This window comes from Hemiscyllium ocellatum, chromosome 7 (assembly GCF_020745735.1).
Source record: "Hemiscyllium ocellatum isolate sHemOce1 chromosome 7, sHemOce1.pat.X.cur, whole genome shotgun sequence".
Lineage (NCBI taxonomy): Eukaryota > Metazoa > Chordata > Chondrichthyes > Orectolobiformes > Hemiscylliidae > Hemiscyllium > Hemiscyllium ocellatum.
The window spans coordinates 47,642,604-47,666,042 of record NC_083407.1 but is presented as its reverse complement, the minus strand read 5'-3'; the positions used below and the strand labels follow the sequence as shown (position 1 = coordinate 47,666,042).

Below are 23,439 nucleotides of genomic sequence, written 5' to 3'. Positions count from 1 at the left end.
ACCATGGTCAGAGTTGCAGCAAGAGCACACTGAAGGAGGGCTGCACACTTTCTACTATATTACTCACAACAAACTAAGGTAGAACATTTGTTGTGAGACTGTTTTATTATGGAGTGTTCTTCTCAGAAAAGAATTCAGGCAATAAATCACTTCCCAGATGCAATTCTTTTATTCTGTCCTGTGATCTGGGTTTCAGTATTTGTTGCCAATCCTTTATTACCATTAAACTGTGTGAAGAGTTCGGGCATTTCCGAGGACAATTAAGTGCCAGTCACATTGAGGATAATAAACTTTCTTCCCTAAAGGACATATTAAGGAATGGTGTAATTCAAAAGCATTCGAACACCTCATTGAAAATTACTTATATAGAAATATATTTAAAAATTAAACTATTCAATAAATTGTTAGTTATTAAAAGAGATTAATGATTACTGAATAAATGGGGGATAACATGTTCAGTAAGGTAATTCTGAATATTTTGTGCCTTCTGTATTAATTTCAAGTTGTTAAGTGAGTGTCAATTGGAGATCACTGTCACAATGAAAATGTGATTAGTATATATAATCATTAGGATTTATCAGATCCCAGTAACTTACGGCACTTCAATTCATCAGAATTATCAGTACAGTCACCAATGCCATCGCATCTCCAGGTTCCAGGAACACACTGGCCATTTTGACAGCGAAACTGGTCTGCTCTACAATCTGTAATCCAAGATCAAGAGATTAGAAAATTGCACTTGCCCTTTTTTATAATTTAGGTAGTGCATACCTGCAATATGTGTTGCAAGTATTTATTTTTAGTAGTGTTCACTGATTTACATCAGTTTTATTGTTTAGTAGAGATAGCATGGGGCTGTCGTGGCATAGTATTACAACAGCAAATAACGCAAAATGAATTTGTGCTTTTGATTTGGTTAGTGTTCTTATGTAAAAACACATGCTGACTAGATGGATACAAAACTGGCTTAGTCTGAGAAGACTGCGTAGCAGTGGAAGGGTGTTTTCAGGGTGGAGATCAGTAACTAGTGATGCTCAGCAGAGGTCAGTGCTGGGACCTTTGTTGTCACTAATATATATAAATGATCTGGAGGAAATGTAGGTGGTCTGATTATTAAATGGATGAATTAAAATTGGTAGAGTTGCAGATAGAGAAACAGACAGTCAAGGATATAGACAGATTGCAGATTTAGGCAGAGAAATTATAATGTGTTTAAAATGTAGTTTAATCTGGACAAATGCGAGATTATGCATTTTGGAAGATCAAATTCAGGTGTAAATTGTACAATAAATGTTGGAACTTTTAGGAATATCAAAATACAGAGGGATCTGGGCATACAGGTCCACAGAGCCCTGAAAGGGGCAACACAGGTGTATAAGGTGGTCAAGAAGGTATACACCACACCTGCCTTCATCAGCCAGGGCATCGAATATAAAAGTTGGCAATTTATGTTACAGCTACCTAAAACTTTAGTTAGGCTACATTTGTAATATTGAATGCAGTTCTGCTCACCATACTGCCAGAAGGATGTGGATGCTCTGGAGAGGATACACTGAAGGCTTATTAGAATGTTGCCTGGTCTGGAGGGTTTTAGCTATGAGGCGAGGTTGGATAAATTCAAAGTGTTTTCACTAGAAAGACAGAGGCTGAGGGAAAACCTGATAGAGATCTACAAAATTATGAGAGGTACGGATAGGGTGGAAAGTCAGAGGCTTTTTCCCAGAGTGGAAAGGTCAACTAAAAGCGGGCACAGGTTCAAGATGAGAAGTAGAAAGTATCGTGGAGAAATGCAGAGAAAAGTTTTCACACAAAGGGTGGTAGGTGCCTTGATCGCACTGCCAGTAGAGATAGTGAAAGCAGGAACATTAGCAACATTTAAACCGTATCTTTAAAAACACATGTATGTGAGGCAAACAGAGGGATCAAAATTGCATATTGATATTAAACAGTGGGTGTAAATAAGGACTAGGAATCAGCGCATTAGGAATTGGTGGGCCAAAGGGCCTGTTCGTGTGGTGTATTGTATCGCATTGCTGTATTATGCTGACTGGCAAGAATTCATGGAGATGAGCATCTGGAACGGAGGTGATGCTTGTCTAGTGAATCTAAATGACGTGATGTATCTACTGCTGGCTCAGCTATTCGTGTATTACTGCACGAGGGCTTGTAGGTTTGCCAACATAATACCCACATTTAGAGAAAATTCATGCAACATTTCTACTGGGTGCTAGTTCTACATTACTGAGCAACAAAAAGAAGTAAATTTATCCAGTAAAGATGTCACAAATGGTGATTTGTACCTGCTCATAAAGGCTGGTGAAACATGAAGATAGCATTCTCCACTTGGTGATACAAATCCTCAACAGCAATTATATCAATACCGATGTTGTGTCACCATAGACTTATCAGACCATAGGGGCTGCTCTCTCATGAGAGAGAGAGAGAAGCAACCGGTGCTGATTTAACCTGACGGCCTTCAGACCTCAGACAAGAGAAGAGGTTGAGAAGGAGAGTCCTTCACGGTAACCTCAAACCAGTGATGGGAATTGAACCCACGCTGTCAGCATCATACTCCTCCGAAAATCAACAATCCAGCCAACTGAGCTAAACCAATTCCCCTCAATACCAGTGGCAAAAATTAAAGATGTATGAAGCAGGAAAGGAGAGCATTGAAGTTCACCAAGCAGTAGGAAAGGATTTAAACATATTTGAAAAGGCAAGGACTGATGAGGGATAGTTAGCATTGCTTTGTGCATGGGAAATTGTGTCTCACTAACTTGATTGAATTTTTTGAAGAAGTGATGAAGTTTGATGGAAGCAGACAGTGGACATTATCTATATGGAATTCAGCAAGGTGTTCAACAAGGTTCTGTATGGCAAACTGGTTAGCAAGGTTAGCATAGAATACAGGAGGAGCTAGCCATTTGGATACAAAATTGACTCAAAGGTGGGAGACAGAGGATGATGGTAGAGGGTTGCATTTCGGATTGGAGGCCGGTGACCAGCAGTGTGCAGCAGGAATTGGTGTTGGGTCCTTTATCATTTATAAGTGTGATCTGGATGCAAATATAGGAAGTACCATTGGTAAGTTTGCAGATGACACCAAAATTGGTGGTTTAGTGGACAGCGAAGAAGGTTACCTCAAAGTATAATGGGACATTGATCAGATGGTTCAATGGGCCAAGGAGTGGCAGATGGAATTTAAATTTAGATGAATGTGAGGGGCTACATTTTGGAAAGGCAAATCAGGACAGGGCTTATATACTTAATGGTAAGGGTCCTGGGGAATGTTGCCAAACAAAGAGACCTTGGGGTGCAGGTTCATAGTTCCTTGGAATCACAGATAAATAGGTAGTGAAGATGGCATTTTATACACTTGTCTTTATTGGTCAGTGCATTGAGTATATGAGTTGGGAGTTCATATTGCGTCTGTATAGAACAATGGTTAGGCCACTGAGAATAATTCTGGTCACTTTTCTAGAGGAAAGATCTTGTGAAACTTGAAAGTGTTCAGGAACAATTTATAAGGATGTTGCCAGAGTTGGAGGGTTTGAGCTGTAGGGAGAGGTTGAATAGACTGGGGCTATTTTCCCAGAGGCTGAGGAGGGACGATATAGAGGTTTATAAAATCATGAGGGGCTGGATAGGGTAAATAGCCCAGGTCTTTTATTCAGGGTAGGGGAGTCCAGAACTAGAGGGCATAGGTTTAAGGTGAGAGGGGAAAGATTTAAAAGGGGCATCTTTTTCACACAGACGGTGGTGAGTGTATGCAATGAGCTGCCAGAGGAAGTGGTGGAGGCTGGTACAAAATTACAATATTTAAAAGACATCGGGATGGATACACAAATAGGGAGGGTTCAAAGGGATATGGTCAATACTCTGTCAAATGGAACTAGATCAGTTTAGGAATCTGGTCAGCATGGATGAGTTGGACCAAAGAGTCTGTTCCATGCTGTATATCTCTATGACTCTATGACTCCAAAAGGACCATTGGCCTTTCTTTCAAAGGGAATGGTGATTAAAAATAGGGAAGCCTTGCTAACACAGTATAAGGCATTAATTAGATCACAGTCTTGGTTCCCTTATATTTTGTAAATATACTTATGAGCAAAAAATAACTTTTTTGACTTTACAAAGATATAAAATTATTGAAAATATAACAAATACCAATATAAGAAACCAACGCAAATTGCAGTACAGCCGCAACATGACCTCCCAACTCCTGTACTCAATACTCTGACCAATAAAGGAAAGCATACCAAACGCCTTCTTCACTCTTCTATCTATCTGCGACTCCCCCTTGAAGGAGCTATGAACCTGCACTCCAAGGTTTCTTTGTTCAGCAACACTCCCTTGGATCTTATCATTAAGTGTATAAGTCCTGCTAAGATTTGCTTTCCCAAAATGCAGCACCTCACATTTATCTGAATTAAACTCCATCTGCCACTTCTCAGCCCACTGGCCCATCTGGTCCAAATCCTGTTGCAATCTGAGGTAACCATCCGCCACAGAACACACCAGATGGCCTCCTTCTTTAGAGACCACAATTTCCCTTCCCACGTGGTTAAAGATGCCCTCCAAAGCATCTTGTCCACATCCTGCCCCTCCACCCTGAAACCCCACCCTCCAACCGTAACAAGGTCAGAACCCCCCTGGTGCTCACCTTCCATTCCACCAATCTTCGCATAAACCGCATCATCTGACCCCCACCACCAGGGATATATTTCCCTCCCCACCCATTTCCGCATTCCACAAAGACAGTTCCCTCCGTGACTACCTAGACAGGTCCACGCCCCCCAATAACCCACCCTCCCTTCCTGGCACCCTCCCCTGCCACCACAGGAATTGCAAAACCTGTGCCCACACCTCCTCCCTCACCTCCATCCAAGATCCCAAAGGAGCCTTCCACATCCTTCAACGTTTTACCTGCACATCCACCAATATCAGTTTTTGTATCCTTTGCTCCCGATGCAGGTCTCCTCTATATTGGGGAGACTGGACGCATCTTAGCAGAGCAATTTAGGGAACATCTTTGGAACACCCGCACAAATCAATCCCAACGCCCTGTGGCCCAACATTTCAACGCCCCCTCCCACTCTGCTGAGGACATGCAGGTCCTGGGCCTCCTCCACCGCTGCTCCCTCAACCACCCGATGCCTGGAGGAAGAAAGCCTCATCTTCCGCCTTGGAACACTTCAGCCCCATGGCTTCAATATGGATTTCACCAGTTTCTTCATTTCCCCTTCCCCCCACCCCACCCCAGCTCCAACCTTCCAGCTCAGCACTGCCCTCATGACCTGTCCCACCTGCCTATCTTCCTTTCCACCTATCCACCCCACCCTCCTCTCTGATCTATCATCTCCATCTCCACCCCCATTCATCTATTGTACACTATGCTACTTTTTCCCAACCAAATCCCCCTCTCATTTATCTCTCCACTCTGCGGGCACTCTGCCTCTATTTCTGATGAAGGGTTTTTGCCCAAAATGTCGATTTTCCTGCTCCCCGGATGCTGCTGTGCTTTTCCAGCTCCACTCTAATCTAGACCCATCTCCATCACAAACCAGCCTTCCTGACACATATAACACAAACACCATCATAAAGGAGGCAGAATCTCAATGTTAGGAGAATTCATGACACCTGATTTCTGTCTGGAGATCAAAACTATGGCCCAGCATAATTTTTGAAAGAAATGCATAGTAATGAAAGTTGATTCCAAATTACACTGAGGTCCAGTTCAATCCAAATGTCAGCATGTAGATTATAATGGAGTTGATTCATTAAGCAGATATCAAACATGTTATCACTCCTTAAGAAAGGTGAAAATATCAAAGAATTACTCGCAAAGAAAACTTGCAGTTGTAAGGGAATCTGCAGTACCCCTTAGATATGGATGGAAAGCATTTAAAACACTTCAACGTAGAGAATTTGAATTTAAGAGAAGTCAGGCAAACTTCCAAGAATATTTTGTCCAGTGTATGTTGGCAGAAGCAGCTGGCTCCTCTTTTCTTGGCAGTCTTGGTAAGATTATTAAACTTTTTTTTAAATCTGAATTGCACTGCTGAGCAAGGTAATGGCATTGGCAATGAGAACCACCTGCTACATTGCTGAGGCTGTTTTCTACACTGAGCATCATGAAGGAGTTCCAAATAAAATCTCCTTCCTCTGCTTAACTTGTGTTAAAAGCTTGTGTAAAAAAATGTCTGGTTAGGTACATGGATGGGAAAGGTTCAGAAGGATATGGACCAAATGCAGGCAATTGGAAATAGCTGAGTGGGCACCATGGTCAGCATGGGCCAGTTTGGGCCGAAGGGTCTCTTTCCAGGCTGTATTACTCAAAAATACTCAAAGTCCATGGCCTCATTTTTGAACAAAATTCAGCCATTCTCCCTAACCTTTTCCTTTCAACAATTGCTGGAACTTCCTGACCTTACTGTGTGGCATCTTTAAGCATCTGCAGGTCTTTAAATCCTGTGTAATTGGTTAGTATTTTTTTCTTAAACTTCCCAGCGAACATATTCCTGATGTCAGAAGTCTCTGCAGTATTCTGAAAATTCTCATTTAAAAAGCAGGAAAGTTGCTCTGGCAATTTTTGGATTTCTCCCTTTTGGAGATGTAAGACACCTTTTGGGTTTGGTATGTAACATCCTTGATAGCAAGGCAACATTTGGAATTGTGAAAAGGCATGCTTTTATGTGGAAACCATACAAACTCACTGGGACTAGCAAAATTGTCAAGGAACTGTCTAATAAAGCACGTGGATTTTGAAAGAAAGTGCAGTGCCCCTTCACATCAAATTACTGTAGGATTTCTTCTGCAAGATCAATTTCCCAAACTAGCATTTTCACAACAGGATATTTATAAGATGAACAGTTCCAATTGCTTGAGGAATGAAAGTATTGGTTTGCATCATAAATTAAGAAGCTAAGCATTAAGCAGTTAAATTAAATACCTCTTTTTGTAAAGGATTAGTTGAAGGAATTTCAATGTATTGAGTCTGGGTTTTGTTGTCAGAGTATTTTATTCCAATCATATCATCAATAGATACTGTCAGGATGCCTGTTGAGATTCCATTGTCATGAAGAGGGACAGAGGTACAGAGCAGGTATGAGTTGACATATGTTGCATAGATCCTGATGAAGGGCTTATGCCCGAAACATCGAATTTCCAATTCCTTGGATGCTGCCTAACCTGCTGTGCTTTAACCAGCAACACATTTTCAGATATGTTGCATAGAGGCTATAAAAGGCCATGGAGATTACGGGGGGAAAGTGGCAGGGGATGTACGAGGGGCTATGGGGTATGGGTAGATGAGCAAAGGGTAGCATATAGGTTATAAAGGACAACGAGAATGGTTAAATATGCAGAGGGTGGGATAAGATGCATGAGGGAACATGAGCATGGGCAGAGGGGCATTGGAAGTGTATGGGGTCAAGCAGGAGTGATCAGAAGGGATGTTTTATGTTTAGATCTCTCTTTTAAATTTTGACCAGTTCTGATGCAGGTTTTCTGCCCAGAAAACCACATGAACAGCCAGTTCTGAGGCTCACCTTGGGTCCCTGGGAACTTCCAATTCAGCCTGATCCTCAGACCAAAACTCAGAAGTATGGGCAGGCAATTTTAAAGGTCAGAGTCTGCAGCCAGGATTTCTCCTAACTTTGCAGATCTCACCTAGGAAGGAAATCAGTGTCTTTGTGTCTATAACACCTGGACAGAATTTTTTCCATTTGCAATCAAAATGTGTTGATAAGTTAAATTCATGGCTTCCAGTGTGCCAGATGATCACTTGGCAAGACAGATGGATGTGCTTGCCTTTGCTCGCACTTTCAGACCTTCATGCCTCTGGTGCCATATTTAAAGCCCAACCACATATGATTTCAGATGCTGAAAGCCAGCACTGACCTCTTATGTCATAGTACTCGGGCCTTAACATTCATGCCATACGGGGGCAGCACAGTGGCTCAGTGGTTAGCACTGCTACCCCATAGCACCAGGGTCCCAGGTTTGAGTCCAGCCTCGGGCAACTGTCTGTGTGGAGTTTGCGCATTCTCCTCACGTCTGCATGGGTTTCCTCTGGGTGTTCTGGTTTCCTCCCACAGTCACAAAGATGTGTAAGTCAGGTGAATTGGCCATGCCTAAATTGCCCATAGTGTTAGGTGCATTAGTCAAAGAGAAATAGGTCTGAGTGGGTTACTATTCGGAGGGTCAGTGTGGACTTGTTGGCCCGAAGGGCCTGTTTCCACACTGTAGGGAATCTAATAACCTAAGAAAGAAAAGCCCATTCCCCACATCATGGACAGGAAATGTTGAGGGACTGTGTGAAGAACAGAAAGCAGTCTCTTTTCCAACTGACAATCACGGGGGGCCACATCACAAACACATCTAGCCTGGATACAAATCACTGCCTGGATTCCCAATTGAGTCAGCATGCCCATCAGTGCAGGAAATGGTCAAGGAAGTGCCATCTTCTTTCTGCTATCTTACACCCACCATTCTCCAATTCTGGCACTGCACTTGCAACTCAGCAAGATTCATAAACTATAACTCTCAATGAATTACCTGCCTTATGTCCACTCAACTGCTTTCCCAAAGCTCATCCTCTCAACTACGAACCCTTTCAGTTTCTGCACTTCCTACTCATTCACTGGAGACAATTCATTATCTCTCCTGCTCATGCATCACCATTGACTGTGCTGCCATCATATTCAATTTTCCACTTTGCCTCATTACAGGGAAATGAGCCAAGAAGTCCAAGAATGGTAGCAGAATGTAATACATCAGATTCCTCATTTCCCACAAAGTGATTGTTCTGGATTTGGCCGGGGAAGAGCTTAACTGCTCGCCTTGGAACAGAAAACCACAACAGGCTGCATTGTGGTATACTGTTCTCCCATTACCCCCAGTATTCATTCAATCTTAATCTGTACAATCTTCTTTTATCCCTCATCAACAACTAGTTTCCTCTCATTTCTTCTTATGTAGGCATGCGCAGCACCCAGCACCTCTTCACTAAAAGGCCAGCACTGGAGTAACTCAGTTCCACCTCTTCCACTGAGACGAATGCCAGTGAAACCTCCATATATACAGGCAAGGCTTTCAGCTATGCTCCTTAGTGAGGACACAATCTAGGTAAGATTCAGGAGCTCAGTCTTGTGAGCACATCATTGACACGCCCTGCTGCTGGTTGAGGAAGAAGCATCTTAGGTATCTCTCATTCAGAGGACTTCTGAATACAGAGCACCTGCACAGTAGCAGACAGAAGACACCCACCGACCCCCCTCCCCCCCACCCCACACCCCCAGTTCTCAGACATTAATTACTTGACCAACTGCAGAGAAAAATGCAGGAATATCAGGCTGCCTTGTCAGAGGCAGTCAGTAAGCTTGCTCAAAGGATGGAAGAATTCACCAACATTATCAGTATGGTTCCGGCTCTGACACTTGAGAGTCTGGCTATCTCCAAGGATAGGCTGGTGACCACCATCGAGTGCCAGATCTAGCACAATCCCCATCTGCCTGATTTATGCACAGAGCTGAAAATGTGTTGCTGGTTAAAGCACAGCAGGTCAGGCAGCATCAAAGGAACAGGAAATTCAACGTTTCGGGCTAGAGCCCTTCATCAGGAAAGATTTATGCACAGACCTGCACACCATCTTTCTAACCATTGGTGTTTAGCATTAGTGCTGAAGTGAGAGAGGTACAATGAACTTCATTCCAGGCCCCCCTGTCTCCCCCTGAGCTGAATATTGAGCTCCATACCTTCAAATTGTGAAGCCATTATTTCCCTTTCTTTTAGCATTGCTTGTTACATTCTGAGCCACCCTCCCCCCATTGCCCCCATCCCAGTGGAAGTGTCTGTTCTTTCCCGTCTGGCAGATAGATACACCATTGTTCTGCCTTTCTCACATTCCGATCACTTAACCAATATCTTTTCTCCCCAGCACTTAATTCTCCTCCTCTCACAATTGCATAAATGATGTCCCCTCCACACCACTTTAGTTCTGATGAAGAGTCATCTAGACTCAAAACATTAGCTTGTTCCCTTTCCAAGAAATCTGCCTGACTTGCTGTGGTGTCCCGCATTTTTCTTTAGCCTCTTCAGACATTCTGAGGATGAAAAACGTTATAATGGTTGATCATCCTCATCTTAAAAGAACCAACTCCTTGTTTGCAGATAGCCTCATCTGTCAGGGGGCCTTGAACCGTGGTGTTGATGACTGAGCCAAGGTATTGCACTTTGATGCAGACAAGACTCAGGCTAAATGCACAAGGATTGTGCTAGGCCCTGGCCAGCATTATCAATCCACACTTCCTCTCCCAAGGGCAGTGAGAGTATGGAATCAGTAATCATTCCACACAATGATACAGTTAAAAGTCCATTTTGTGTATCATTTTTCGAGAAGATGCACTACCATTTAAGACAGGAAGATAGATATACAATGGGCAACTCATTCTTTACTCTCTCTCTTAGCTCATTGTGCAGACCAAAATGCTTTACGTTGCAAGTTCAACACCATCCTAGATGATTTAACTTCGCCATCGACACGCACTCTGAAGTATTAAAAACGTTTGTGATAATGGACAGGTCAAAAGGAGATTCCTTCCATTTGCTGCCTGACATGGCAGATTTCACTGCACAACATTGGATATGACATCCTAACAGAGGTTTTAAAAGTGGTGCTAGTGCACAGTCCCATTGACCAATACTTTTTCGCCTACGTTCATAATGTGCAGAAACTTTAATGTGGAATCACCTATGAAATCAAACGTATAGTCAAATGAATAATGAAACACTTATTCAGCAACACAAGTGGTCAAGGATTAGAAAGTTAAATAGATCCATATGGCCCTTTGCGCAAAGCTGGATCTTCTTGCTGTATTATCAATAGGATGTTCGTTAAACAAAGTCCAAATCAGTTGATCCATTCTGGAAGCTGATTTCAACTCGGTATTCCTGGTTTCTTGGGCTTGATCTGAAACAAACATGCAAGTCCAAAGAGGCCCCTGAAATCATAAAGCAAAGCAATGAAGGGTTGAAGTGGTGTGTGAATTGGTCTGACAGCAGGTATGCTGAAGCTGGTTGTTTGTCAATGCTGACTTGCATAGACAAAGTGGTGAGGAGGATTGGACACATGGAGCATACAGTCATCGATGTAGCGGAGGAAAAGGTGGGGGGTGGTGCCAGTGTAGTTGCGGAAGATGGACATGTTCCAGTGAGAACTGGTCCTCACCCTGAATAACTTCTCTTTCCAATCCTCCCACTTCCTCCAAACTAAAGGAGTTGCCGTGGGCACCCGCATGGGCCCCAGCTATGCCTGTCTCTTCGTGGGATATGTGGAACAGTCCATCTTCCGCAACTACACTGGCACCACCCCCCACCTTTTCCTCCGCTACATCGATGACTGTATCGGCGCTGCCTCATGCTCCCACGAGGAGGTTGAACAGTTCATCAACTTTACCAACACCATCCATCCCGACCTCAAATTCACCTGGACTGTCTCAGACTCCTCCCTCCCCTTCCTAGACCTTTCCATTTCTATCTCGGGCGACCGACTCAACACAGACATCTACTTTAAACCGACTGACTCCCACAGCTATCTGGACTACACCTCCTCCCACCCTGCCCCCTGTAAAAACTCCATCCCATATTCCCAATTCCTTCGTCTCCGCTGCATCTGCTCCCAGGAGGACCAGTTCCAACACCGCACAGCCCAGATGGCCTCCTTCTTCAAGGACCGCAGATTCCCCCCAGACATGATCGATGATGCCCTCCACCGCATCTCCTCCACTTCCCGCTCCTCCGCCCTTGAGCCCCGCTCCTCCAACCGCCACCAAGACAGAACCCCACTGGTTCTCACCTACCACCCCACCAACCTCCGTATACAGCGTATCATCCGCCGTCATTTCCGCCACCTCCAAACGGACCCCACCACCAGGGATATATTTCCCTCCCCTCCCCTATCAGCGTTCCGCAAAGACCACTCCCTTCGTGACTCCCTCGTCAGGTCCACACCCCCCACCAACCCAACCTCCACCTTCCCCTGCAACCGCAGGAAATATAAAACTTGCGCCCATACCTCCTCCCTTACTTCTCTCCAAGGCCCCAAGGGATCCTTCCATATCCACCACAAATTCACCTGCACCTCCACACACATCATCTATTGCATCCGCTGCACCCGATGTGGCCTCCTCTATATTGGGGAGACGGGCCGCCTACTTGCGGAACGCTTCAGGGAACACCTCTGGGACGCCTGGACCAACCAACCCAACCACCCCATGGCTCAACACTTTAACTCTCCCTCCCACTCCACCGAGGACATGCAAGTCCTTGGACTCCTCCATCGGCAGAACATAACAACACGACGGTTGGAGGAAGAGCGCCTCATCTTCCGCCTGGGAACCCTCCAACCACAAGGGATGAACTCAGATTTCTCCAGTTTCCTCATTTCCCCTCCCCCCACCTTGTCTCAGTCGGTTCCCTCGAACTCAGCACCGCCCTCCTAACCTGCAATCTTCTTCCTGACCTCTCTGCCCCCACCCCACTCCAGACTATCACCCTCACCTTGACCTCCTTCCACCTATCACATCTCCATCGCCCCTCCCCCAAGTCCCTCCTCCCTACCTTTCATCTTAGCCTACCTGACACATTCTCCTCATTCCTGATGAAGGGCTCTGGCCCGAAACATCGAATTTCCTGTTCCTTGGATGCTGCCAGACCTGCTGTGCTTTAATCAGCAACACATTTTCAGCTCTGATCTCCAGCATCTGCAGACCTCACTTTTTACTCTGATTTACATGTCAGTAATTTGTGCCATCTGGTTTCCAAGGAAAGGAAAGGAGAATTGGTAGAGGAATATAAATAAGGCAAGTTAGGACTTTACTCAGTACAAATGCATGGAATTAAAGTAGTCATTGTTGCAAGGTGAGCTTCTTACCATTTACTGCTCAAAAAGAAAGTTGGAAAGACATTTCCTCAATGCCAACATTTAACTTTTTCACTCTTGATGCACTTTCTCACCTATCTTGCCATGGTTTGTGTTGCACTAGGAAGAAGTATATTCCATCTTCGTTCATAGAATCCCTACAATGTAGAAACAGGCCATTCGGCCCAACAAGTCCACACCATACCCATTCCCCTACCCTATTATCCTATATTTACCCCTGACTAACACACCTCCACATCCTTGAACACAATGGGCAATTTAGCTTGGCCAATTCACCACGCCTGCACTTCTTTGCAGGAGGAAACTGGAGCACCTGGAGGAAACGTAAACAGACACAGGGACAACGTGCAAACTCCACAGACACTCTTCAGAGACGAGAATCAAACTCTGGTCCCTGGTGCTGTGAGGCAGCAGTGCTAACCACTGAGCCAGGAGAAAGTGAGGACTGCAGATGCTGGAGATCAGAGTTGAGAGTATGGGCCTGGAAAAGCATAGCAGGTCAGGTAGCATCTGAGAAACAGGAGAATCGACGTTTTGGGCATTCCTGATGAAGGGCTATTGCCCAAAACGTTGATTCTCCTGCTCCTTAGATACTGCCTGACCTACTGTCCTTTCTCTAACCGCTGAGCCACTGTGCCGCCTGTGGCTAGAATACTTAACAGCATGTTTCCAGAAACAGCATGAAAATTATTGAAACTTCCCTGAGTTAGTTCTGATTCACATTTCCAGAGTGATCCTCAGAGCCTGGCTTCCACAGAAACATGCTGAACAGCACCAAACAGGAACTTCATTGCAGCAGTGTGGAGTTGGGGACGCAATTCCTTTTCACAGCAATAAATCTACCATGCAGCAATTAGAGGCCCAAGTATGAATGGTAGTGAGTCAAAGGTGGATGTTAATGAATGGGTGAGTGGGTGAATTGCATGTGTGTGAAGTGGGTTAAGTGAGTGAGATGAGTAACTATTTAAGACAAGTGGGTGAGGTGGGGCATCCGTCATGGGAATGTATATCCAAGTAATGCAGTAGCCTGCTTGGGGAATCAGGGATAATCAGATCATATCAGAGAGCTATTCAGATAGTCTGACAGGTGGTCAGGTTAAGGAGGTAATCAGATGGTCACTGGGTTAGAAGGCATCTAATCAGGGGGAGTTTATGAGGTTAGTCAGATTGGAAGCTAGTCAGCTGGCCATGATGGCTCAAGGAGGGTAAACTGGTTTGTGTCGAGAGGCTCATTGGGGATACATCGAAAAGCTAATTGGATGGGCAGGGGCCATTGGGGTTAGTAGGCTGGGCAGATCAGTTCAAATTAATTGGGTCAACGGAATAGATTGGATTAGATTCCCTATAGCATTGAGACAGGCCGTTTGGCCCAACAAGTCCACACCAACCCTCTGAACAGCAACCCACCCACACCCATTCCTCTACACCTAACACTATGGGCAATTTAGCATGGCCAATTCACCCAACGTGCACACCTTTGGACTGTGGGAGGAAACCCACACACTCACAGGGAAGAATGTGCAAACTCCACAGAGACAGTTGCCCAAGACTGGAATTGAACCTGGGATCCTAACCACTGAGCCACCGTGCCACTATATAGTAGTCGGGAATAATTGGGATCTGGAAGCTGTTGGGGGGAGATATGGCTGCAGGACAGGTCAGGCTGTGGGATTGGGTTTCAAAATGATCAGTTGTAAATTATCCAGATGTTACACTCAGTATAATCGCACATTTTTTGAATAATTACTCAGTTAAGCACTTCAGAACTATTTGCAGCCTATAACTACATCAGAGACAGAACAATTCTCTGAGTCCCAGGGAATAGCCCATCTGAGGTTGAAACTCTTCAGGCGTCCAATGTGTCAGGACTTTCTCAGGATTCAGGTGAATATATTTGGCCATATGTCTAGTCTCTGAAGATCCAGAGACCAAAAGATTTGACCAATTAGATACTTTTTGAGTTAAAAGTTACTTCTTAAGTGGAAAAGAAGTTCATCTCTAAAACAAAAATACAACTCATTCCAATAAGTCAAAGCTTTAGGTTTTTAAAAATTAGAATAATTCTACAAGATATGCATTTTTATTCATGTTTTCCTACATTGTAATGGCTATATGCAGCAATCAATTCAAGGTGCATTAAGGGAACAAAGCAATTTCCTTCCTTTGCAATGGTTCAGGTAGGTAATAAAATATTTGGAATGCAGTTTGCAAAATTAAACTGAAAATAATCATAAACTGAAAAATAATAACTCATTAAATATATTTAATGAGTTTACAGGAATTGACTTGTCAGTAAAACAATATCTCTGTTCCTTTGTTATTTTTAATCATTAACTAATATCCTTCAAAACATTCTTTATTAATACTTTAGATTTAGTTTGCCTTATTTGCAAGGTGTTAAGCACTGATGTTTTTTCATGTGCTGTAGAAATAATTAGCAGTGGAAGATAAATTAGTTTAGACTTGTTTTTGCTCAATACACTTGCCTCATCATGCATCATCTGAATAAAGCAAATGAGCTGCAGTAACCTGTTGGTTTTCCTGAGGCAGCTCTTCAGATTTCTCTTAATAAGTGTGGGCTGGTTTAATCATTGTAGATGCTGTGGGAAATTGACTGCCCTGTTTCTGTGGTCTCTGCTACCATATTATTTTCTCTGTTGTATATTTAAATTACATTTTCTGAAAATTTACAGCAGATCATCACAAACTTATGTGACATTTCACTCAAACCTATTCCTTAGAATTACAAGTCAACAATTAGATTGTACTGCACTGAACATAGAACAGTACAGGCCCTTTGGCCCATGATGTTGTGCCGAGCATTTATCTTAATCTAAGATCAACCTAACCTTCAAACCCCTCAAATTACTGCCCGTCCAAGTGCTTGTGCATCAGTCACTTAACTGTCCCTAATGTCTGTGACTCTACTACCACCGCTGGCAGTGCATTCCATGCACCCACCACTGTGCATAAAGAACCTACCTCTGACATCTTCCCTATACCTTCCTTCAATCACCTTAAAATTATGACTACTTGGGACAGCCATTTCTGCCCTGTGGAAAAGTCTCTGGCTATCTACTCTATGACTCTCATTGCCTTGTAAACCTCTATCAAGTCACCTCTCTTCCTTCTTCTCTCCAGTGTGAAAAGCCCTAGCTTACTCAACCTCTCATCATAAGACAAGCCCTGCAATCCAGACAGCATCCTGGTAAATCTCCTCTGCACCATCTTTAAAGCATCTACATCCTTCCTATAATGAGGTGACCAGAAGTGGACACAATATTCCAAGTGTGGTCTCACCGGGGTTTCATAGAACTGCAGCAAAACCTTGTGGCTCTTTAAACTCAATCCCCTGTTAATGAAAACCAAAACACCATACGCCTTCTTAACAACCCTATCAACTTGGGTGGCAACTTTGAGGGATCTATGTGGATGGACCCCAAGATATTGCTGTTCCTCCATACTACCAAGACTACCTTTAATCTAACTATGTTTTTCCAAATAGTCATAAATCCTATTTCTCAGAATCCTTCCCAGTTCCTTATTTGCCACAGGCATAATTCCCAGAGATTTCCCTATTCCCTTTCTTGAACAGAGGAACAACATTCACCTCCCTCCAATCTGCCAGTACTACTCCCATGGAGAGTGCGGATGCAGAGGTCACTCATTCCTCACTTCTCTATTAATTTCTACAATGAACAAGAGTACCATTGACACCTTTGTCTGAAAATATAAAATTTTAGATGTAATAAGTTACATTCTCAGCCAAGCATTACTTAACATTCGTGACATGGCTACCATGTTGCAAATATAAGAGAAAATAAATCAGTTTGTTCAGTTTGCCATGCAATTTAACCAATTCCATATTTAATGTGTAATCAGTATTCTTAGATTTGTTAAAAATATGAAGTATCTTTCTAGTTTCAATAATTACTTTGCAAACAAATGTAAATGCTCAGCATTATTTTTGACAAATAAATTTAAATCAACGGTCGAAGCATTTGCTTATTAATTGCATTTGGTAAGTCTTATTATCGTTTTACTTATTTATATCATGTTAACTGTCACAATATATTTATTAATAAAGTTTTAGTAATATAATAATAGATATATTATGTTAATGTGCTTAAATTAAAATAATAAAAATAACATTTAAATCAACTAGTGTCGAGAAAACAGAATTCATACTGCTGGCCTCCAATAAATCTCACATTTCATTTTTACTGACCTAACAAAGACATTTTTGCAAGTCATCCAGCCTTCCTATCATGTGAATGCCATTTTCATCAGAACTATTTGGTTTCATTCAATTAAAACCTTAATCTTCTTGAAATGACTTCTAGTCTGTCTAGATTGAGATCCAAATTTTAACCGTACATGCTTCAACTGTACAAAGTGACCAACTGCACCAAAATCATTTACAGGAACTCAAGCAAAATCTTTAATGAAGTTATTTAATACGCTTCACAACATAACAAGTACTTCTTAATCCAACAAGTTCTATTAAAGCTTCCAAGGTGGATTAAACTGAAATTCTATCTTAACCACATGAAACTTTTGAGGTGCTTCACCTTAAGATTTAAGTCCCACAAATTCAAGGGTTTGAGCCAAGACTTGGGTAAGTAGAAAATTTAAGTCACTGTTATCTACTTAAAAATGCAACTATAAATCAAAAACTTGCAAGTTTCTGAACAATGGTTATAAAATCACCTCACTATTATCATATGAAAAGTGATTCAAAACATAGATTGTCAGAATCATTTAGAATTTATTTTCTGCAAATTAAAGACAAATAAAGTTACTTTGTGTAGTCAATATGAGATGGTGACAACACAAAACTAGCTAATGCTTTTGGATAAATAAGATATCAAACAAAAATGTTCAACAGATCAAAAGATTAAAATGAACTAACCAAATCACAAAATGAAGTAACATTTCTGCATGAAGGTTATATGGAACATCATTGTTCAGGCATCCAAAATGTCCCAAAGGTCCATATTACAGTATCTCCAAAGGTGTGCAGGTCAAGTCAATTGGCCATGCTAAATTGTCCATAGTCGGAGGGAAATGGGTCTGGGTGGATTACTCTTCGGAGGGTCGGTATGGACGGTTTGGGCTGAGGGGCCTGTTTCCACACTGTAGAGAATCTAATCTAATCTAATCTAATTTGATCTTTGATTACTTTGCAGTTTTCATTTATACCAGACCATACAGAGATCTACTACATAAATCACTAATTTTGTTTGACACAACTCCTGATCTGTCCCAAGGATACATTTAATTTATTTTAACCTGTAATGTCAGGTCCTAATCCTATAAATTAAGGTATTTTACCAGATTTACCTTTATTTAACTAACAGGTTTCTCTAAATCAGAAACAAAACAGAAATTTCCTGAGGAAGAGCCACTCGACCTGAAACATGAACTCTGGTTTCTGTCCACAGGTGTTGTCAGACCTGCTGAGCTTTTCCAGCAATTTCTGTTTAAGTTTCATTAAATCCTGATATTTCTTCTTAGAATTGAATAACTGAAGTTTCTGTAAGGTAGCTTCAACTCAGATTTTTAATTGAAAATCAGTCATTTCATTTACTTCTCCAAATGTTAAAATTATCTTTCACTTCAGTATCTGTAATTGGACACAGTTCTTAAAATGTAGTCTGATTAAAGCATAATTTACTGATTAATTATTTTGATTAGTATTCAAATTTCTCATATATAATTCAACATAAAAGACAATAAAACAAATAGGCTATATGGCTCATCCAGTCTACTCCACCAGTCAATTAAATTATGGTTGACTTGATAATCCTTAACTGCACTTCTCTGCTATTTCCCCATCACACTTCACTGCGTATTGCACGAAAAAAAGTCCCACTGTTGGATTCATCACAAAGTTAAACATATTATCAAAGTCCTTAATTTGCATGCCAGATACACCCAAGCAAAACAGCAGGTCAGGCAGAATCCAAGGAGCAGGAGAATCAACATTTTGGATAGAAGTCTTTCATCAGGAATGTAGAGGGAGAAGGGAGCTGAGAGATAAATATGAGGGTGGGTCTGGGGGGAAGGTAGTTTGGAATGTGATAGGTGGATGCAAGTGGCAGGGGGGTATTTGTGATAAGAGGGTAGGGCAGATAGATGGATGCAAGTGGCCAGGTGCTGCATGACCTGCTGTGCTTTTCCAGCACCACACTCTCGACTTGATCTCCAGCATCTGCAGTCCTCACTTTCTTCTAGAAAATGCTGACCAGGCTTTTGTACTTAACAAGAACTACTATTTATTACAAATAGATTTGAGTCAAGGTAAACAACTATGATTTGTTAAGATATAACTCAATGAGTTAAAACACTCAACACATCCCCTAAACAAAAACCCATGCACACACATACAAACAGTCAAAAAAAACTTTGTGTTTTGGTAAAGAAAAGAAAAACTGTGGAAGAAGCTCAATGGCTCAAGTCTACAAAGTTCACTGAGATGATCCTTCTGATTGTTAAGACTTTTTATTCTTCAAACTATTTTTTCCCCAAGGCTTTTTTTTCACAGGAGGCACAGCAGATTAAAAGTCAGAGTTTACAGCAACTGGTGAAGGAAAATAAAGTGGCTTTCTTCAGACTTTGCGTATTTTACTAGAAAGAGAGACACACCATCTACGTCTTACAGCAGTAATGAGGTTTCTGTCTGTATCATGCACAGTTTCTTCAGCTGTTCAGGAGCCAGCCAGACAGTTGTTATCAGACTAATGGGTTTTGTCCCTCCAAATGGTCACAACTCTACAAACCAATCAGCAACCCACTGCTGGCAGAATTTCACTGTGTACATATACTCCAGGGCTTTCAATTTCGGAGATTTTTACACTTCATGCAATTTGTATGCCAATGCAGATGATTGAAACTTTTTTTTAAAAAAAAGATTAGATGCAAGATTTTGACCCAACATACGGGCAAGAACATAGCTTGGTGGCCACAGAATATTGGCTGACAGCCAGTATGCCAGTTTTGGGATGGACAAAGTCAGAAATCAACTAGGAGAAAGTGAGGACTGCAGATGCTGGAGATCAGAGCTGAAAAATGTGTTGCTGGAAAAGTGCAGCAGGTCAGACAGCTCCTTTGATGCTGCCTGACCTGCTGCGCTTTTCCAGCAACATATTTTTCAGCTCCAAGTCAGAAATCACACAACACCAGGCGATAGTCTGTGGGAGGTTAGAAATGTACTTTCTGCAGGTGGTGGTGGTCAGATGGATGAGGGGGTGTTGCGGGGGTGGAACATTATGCAAACGGTCGCAGGATTCTTGCAGCATACTTAAGGTTAAGATTTTAATGAATATAGAGGTTTTTGTTTAAGAAATAGTTTTAAACTAAGAAATAACTTTAAAGTATTGTAGCTGACCGCAAAAGAAGCAGTAGGGACATTTCGCAATAAGCGGTAAGACAAGGGGAACTGGATAAAATAACAGGCATGCTGTAACAAACAAGGACAAGGACAGCAAGGTAGTCAGAGAAGGAAAATTAGAGAAAAACAAGTGAGGTAATCGGCTTATGATAGGATAAGACTAGACTAATGGGAAAAGGGAGGCGTGATTCTGCAACGTGCAAACTGAATAAAGAGTGCTTACATGCTTTGTAGCGGGTGTGCGCGCTCTTTTGCTCGCCTGATTGCTTGAGCAAGCGCCCGTTCTTGCAAGGCCGTAAAGAATAAAATGTTCTTGTTTCCAAGGCTTTGTCTAAGGCTGAATTGTGAGTGAGTTTTGTTTCTCACATAGTCCAACAGATATCACAAGCTTTCACAACACTGGTCCTTCAAGAGGTCACCTACAACCTGGTGTTGTGTGACCTTTGACTTTGTTAAACGAGGAAGGAGGACATTCACGTTTTAGACTCATTGCCTAGTACACTCTCCATGGAGGCATGTTCCTTGTAGCAAAATATTCATAGTGCCCCAATTTCCAATAGGTTCCTGAACCCTATTTTGTCAAGTAGTAACCATTTCCTGGTGTTTTCTCCAAATGAGTGTTTCATCAATCCACTATCAACAGAAAAGCTCATTTCAATGGTTTTTTTCTACTGACCATTCCAGCATAAATTCCTTCCTCCTCAAGAATAATCTCTTTTCTACACCTGGCTGTAGTGGCTTGAAAAGGTAAGCAATGTTTCTCTGGGCAAACCACAGAGAAACTGCTGCCTGTGAGACATGCATTGATTTGTCTCCAACCCACCCTCAAAAATGACATTCTCTGCCCTCTTCCCAATGGTAGAGTGAAACACATAGCCTTGCAAAAAGTAGTAATGCCAATTAGTTACCTTTTACCGTAACTCCTTTTCACTTCAAAAGGAAATGGATTGTTTACAGCATTACTGCTTCAACCCAATACTTATGGCACCTTTCTGAGACTATCGGAGTCTCAGTCTATTCATCACAGAGTTAGCAGTTGCTGCCCTAATCTCCTTGTTTGAACATTCTTCTCAGTAAACCATTTAATCCTTCAATTCAACTCTAACAGTAAACACACACTCTCAAAAGGCTGCTGCATAAGATAAAGATACACAGTGTTACGGGCATTGTATGAGAACACAGAACATAGAACATTAGAACATTGAATATTACAGCACAGTACAGCCCCTGCAGCCCTCAATATTGCATCCACCAGTGAAACCAATCTGAAGCCCATCTAACCTACACTATGCTACTTTCGTCCATGTGTCTATCCAATGACCATTTAAATACGCTTAAATTTGGCAAGTCTACTATTGTTGCAGGCAGGCCATTCCATGCCCCTACTACCGTCTAAGTAAAGAAACTACCTCTGGCATTTGTCCTAAATCTATTATCCCTCAATTTAAAGCTACATTTCATCATGCTAGCCATCACCATCTGAGGAAAAAGGCTCTTACTGTCCACCCTATCTAACCCTCTGATTACCTTATATGTCTAAACTAAGTCACCTCTCAACCTTCTTCTCTCTAACGAAAACAACCTCAAGTCCCTCAGCCTTTCCTTGTAAAAGACCTTCCCTCCTTACCAGGCAACATCGTCGTAAATCTCCTCAGAGCCCTTTCCAAAACTTCCACATCCTTCCTAATAATACAGTGACCAGAACTGTACTCAATATTCCAAGTGTGGCCGCACCAGAGTTTTGTATAGCTGCAGCACCATATAGCTCTGAAACGCAATCCCTCTACTAATAACATACCGTATGCTTTCTTAACAACTCTATCAACCTAGATGGCATCTTTCAGGGCTCTATGTACATTGACATTGAGATCTCTCTGTTCATTGACACTACCAAGAATCTTTCCATTAGTCCAGGACTCTGCATTCCTGCAACTCCTTCCAAAGGGAATCACCTCACACTTTTCTGCAATAAACTCCATTTGCCATCTCTCAGCCCAACTCTGCAGCTTATCTACTTCACTCTGTAACCCACAGCATCCTTCGACACTATCTACAACTCTACAAACCTTTGAGTCATTCAAAAATTTACTAACTCATCCTTCTATGCCCTCATCCAGTCATTTATAAAAATGACAAACAGCAGTGGCCCCAAAATAGATACTTTCAGTACACCACTAGTGTATTGCACTATTAGTGTGGATAGAGGATTGGTTAACTAACAAGAAACAAAGAGTGGGGATAAATGATGCTTTTCTGGTTGGCAATCAGTAACTAATTTGCCTTAGTGATCAGTGCAATCGTTCAAAATTTACATAGATGATTTGAAGTTGGGGAGCTTGTGTAGATTGTCAAAGTTTGCAGATGACACTAAGATGAGTGGTAGAGCAAAGTGTGCAAAGGATTCTGAAAGTTGCAGAGAGACATTAATGCAAGAAACGGAATGTGTCACATGGGGAAAATTACACCATTTATGGAGATGACTGAGGGATGGATAGGTGCATGATGAGTTTGAGTGTCAGTATTTGCTGCTAAGCTAGGGATATGAAGAGGAGTGGATGGACCTCGATAGTGAGATGGTCTGAGGAATGCTGTGGAGGAGGAGGTTAACAAAGTCGGAGAAAAATCATTGACACTTAAATATGGCATTCTGTTCTTTCCTGCACATGAAATTCAACCTGTTAGGGCACTATCACCATGAGCAGAGACCAGATTCATCCTGCTTATCTCCTCAAGCATCTACACCCCGCCTGCTTGGTTTCAGAGTCTGGTATTTCCCTTGTGTCATCTGGGACGAAACATTACACTCTGGCTCCTTAAAGTCCAGAATATAATATCCATGGAAGTCTCAAGAAATTGGAGAAATGACAATAGACAATAGGTGCAGGAGTAGGCCATTCTGCCCTTCAAGCCTGCACCACCATTCAATATGATCATGGCTGATCATCCTTAATCAGTATCCTGTTCCTGCCTTATCTCCATAACCCTTGATTCCACTATCCTGGAGAGCTCTATCCAACTCTTTCTTAAATGAATCCAGAGACCGGGCCTCCACTGCCCTCTGGGGCAGAGCATTCCACACAGCTACCACTCCTGGGTGAAGAAG

General features: G+C 42.3%; 1 protein-coding gene across 1 annotated transcript in view; it reads right to left on the bottom strand.

The window, feature by feature from the left end:
- Nucleotides 1-21,973, bottom strand: part of lrp2a (low density lipoprotein receptor-related protein 2a) — a 290,923-nt gene extending 268,950 nt beyond the window's left edge. The window contains exons 1-3 of the mRNA XM_060827752.1: nt 21,964-21,973; nt 20,560-20,673; nt 597-704 (exon numbers count right to left, since the gene is read on the bottom strand). Of these exons, the coding sequence (XP_060683735.1) occupies nt 597-704; nt 20,560-20,673; nt 21,964-21,973 (232 nt within the window). The remainder of the gene's footprint in view (nt 1-596; nt 705-20,559; nt 20,674-21,963) is intronic.
- Between the last annotated feature and the right edge of the window lie 1,466 nt (nt 21,974-23,439).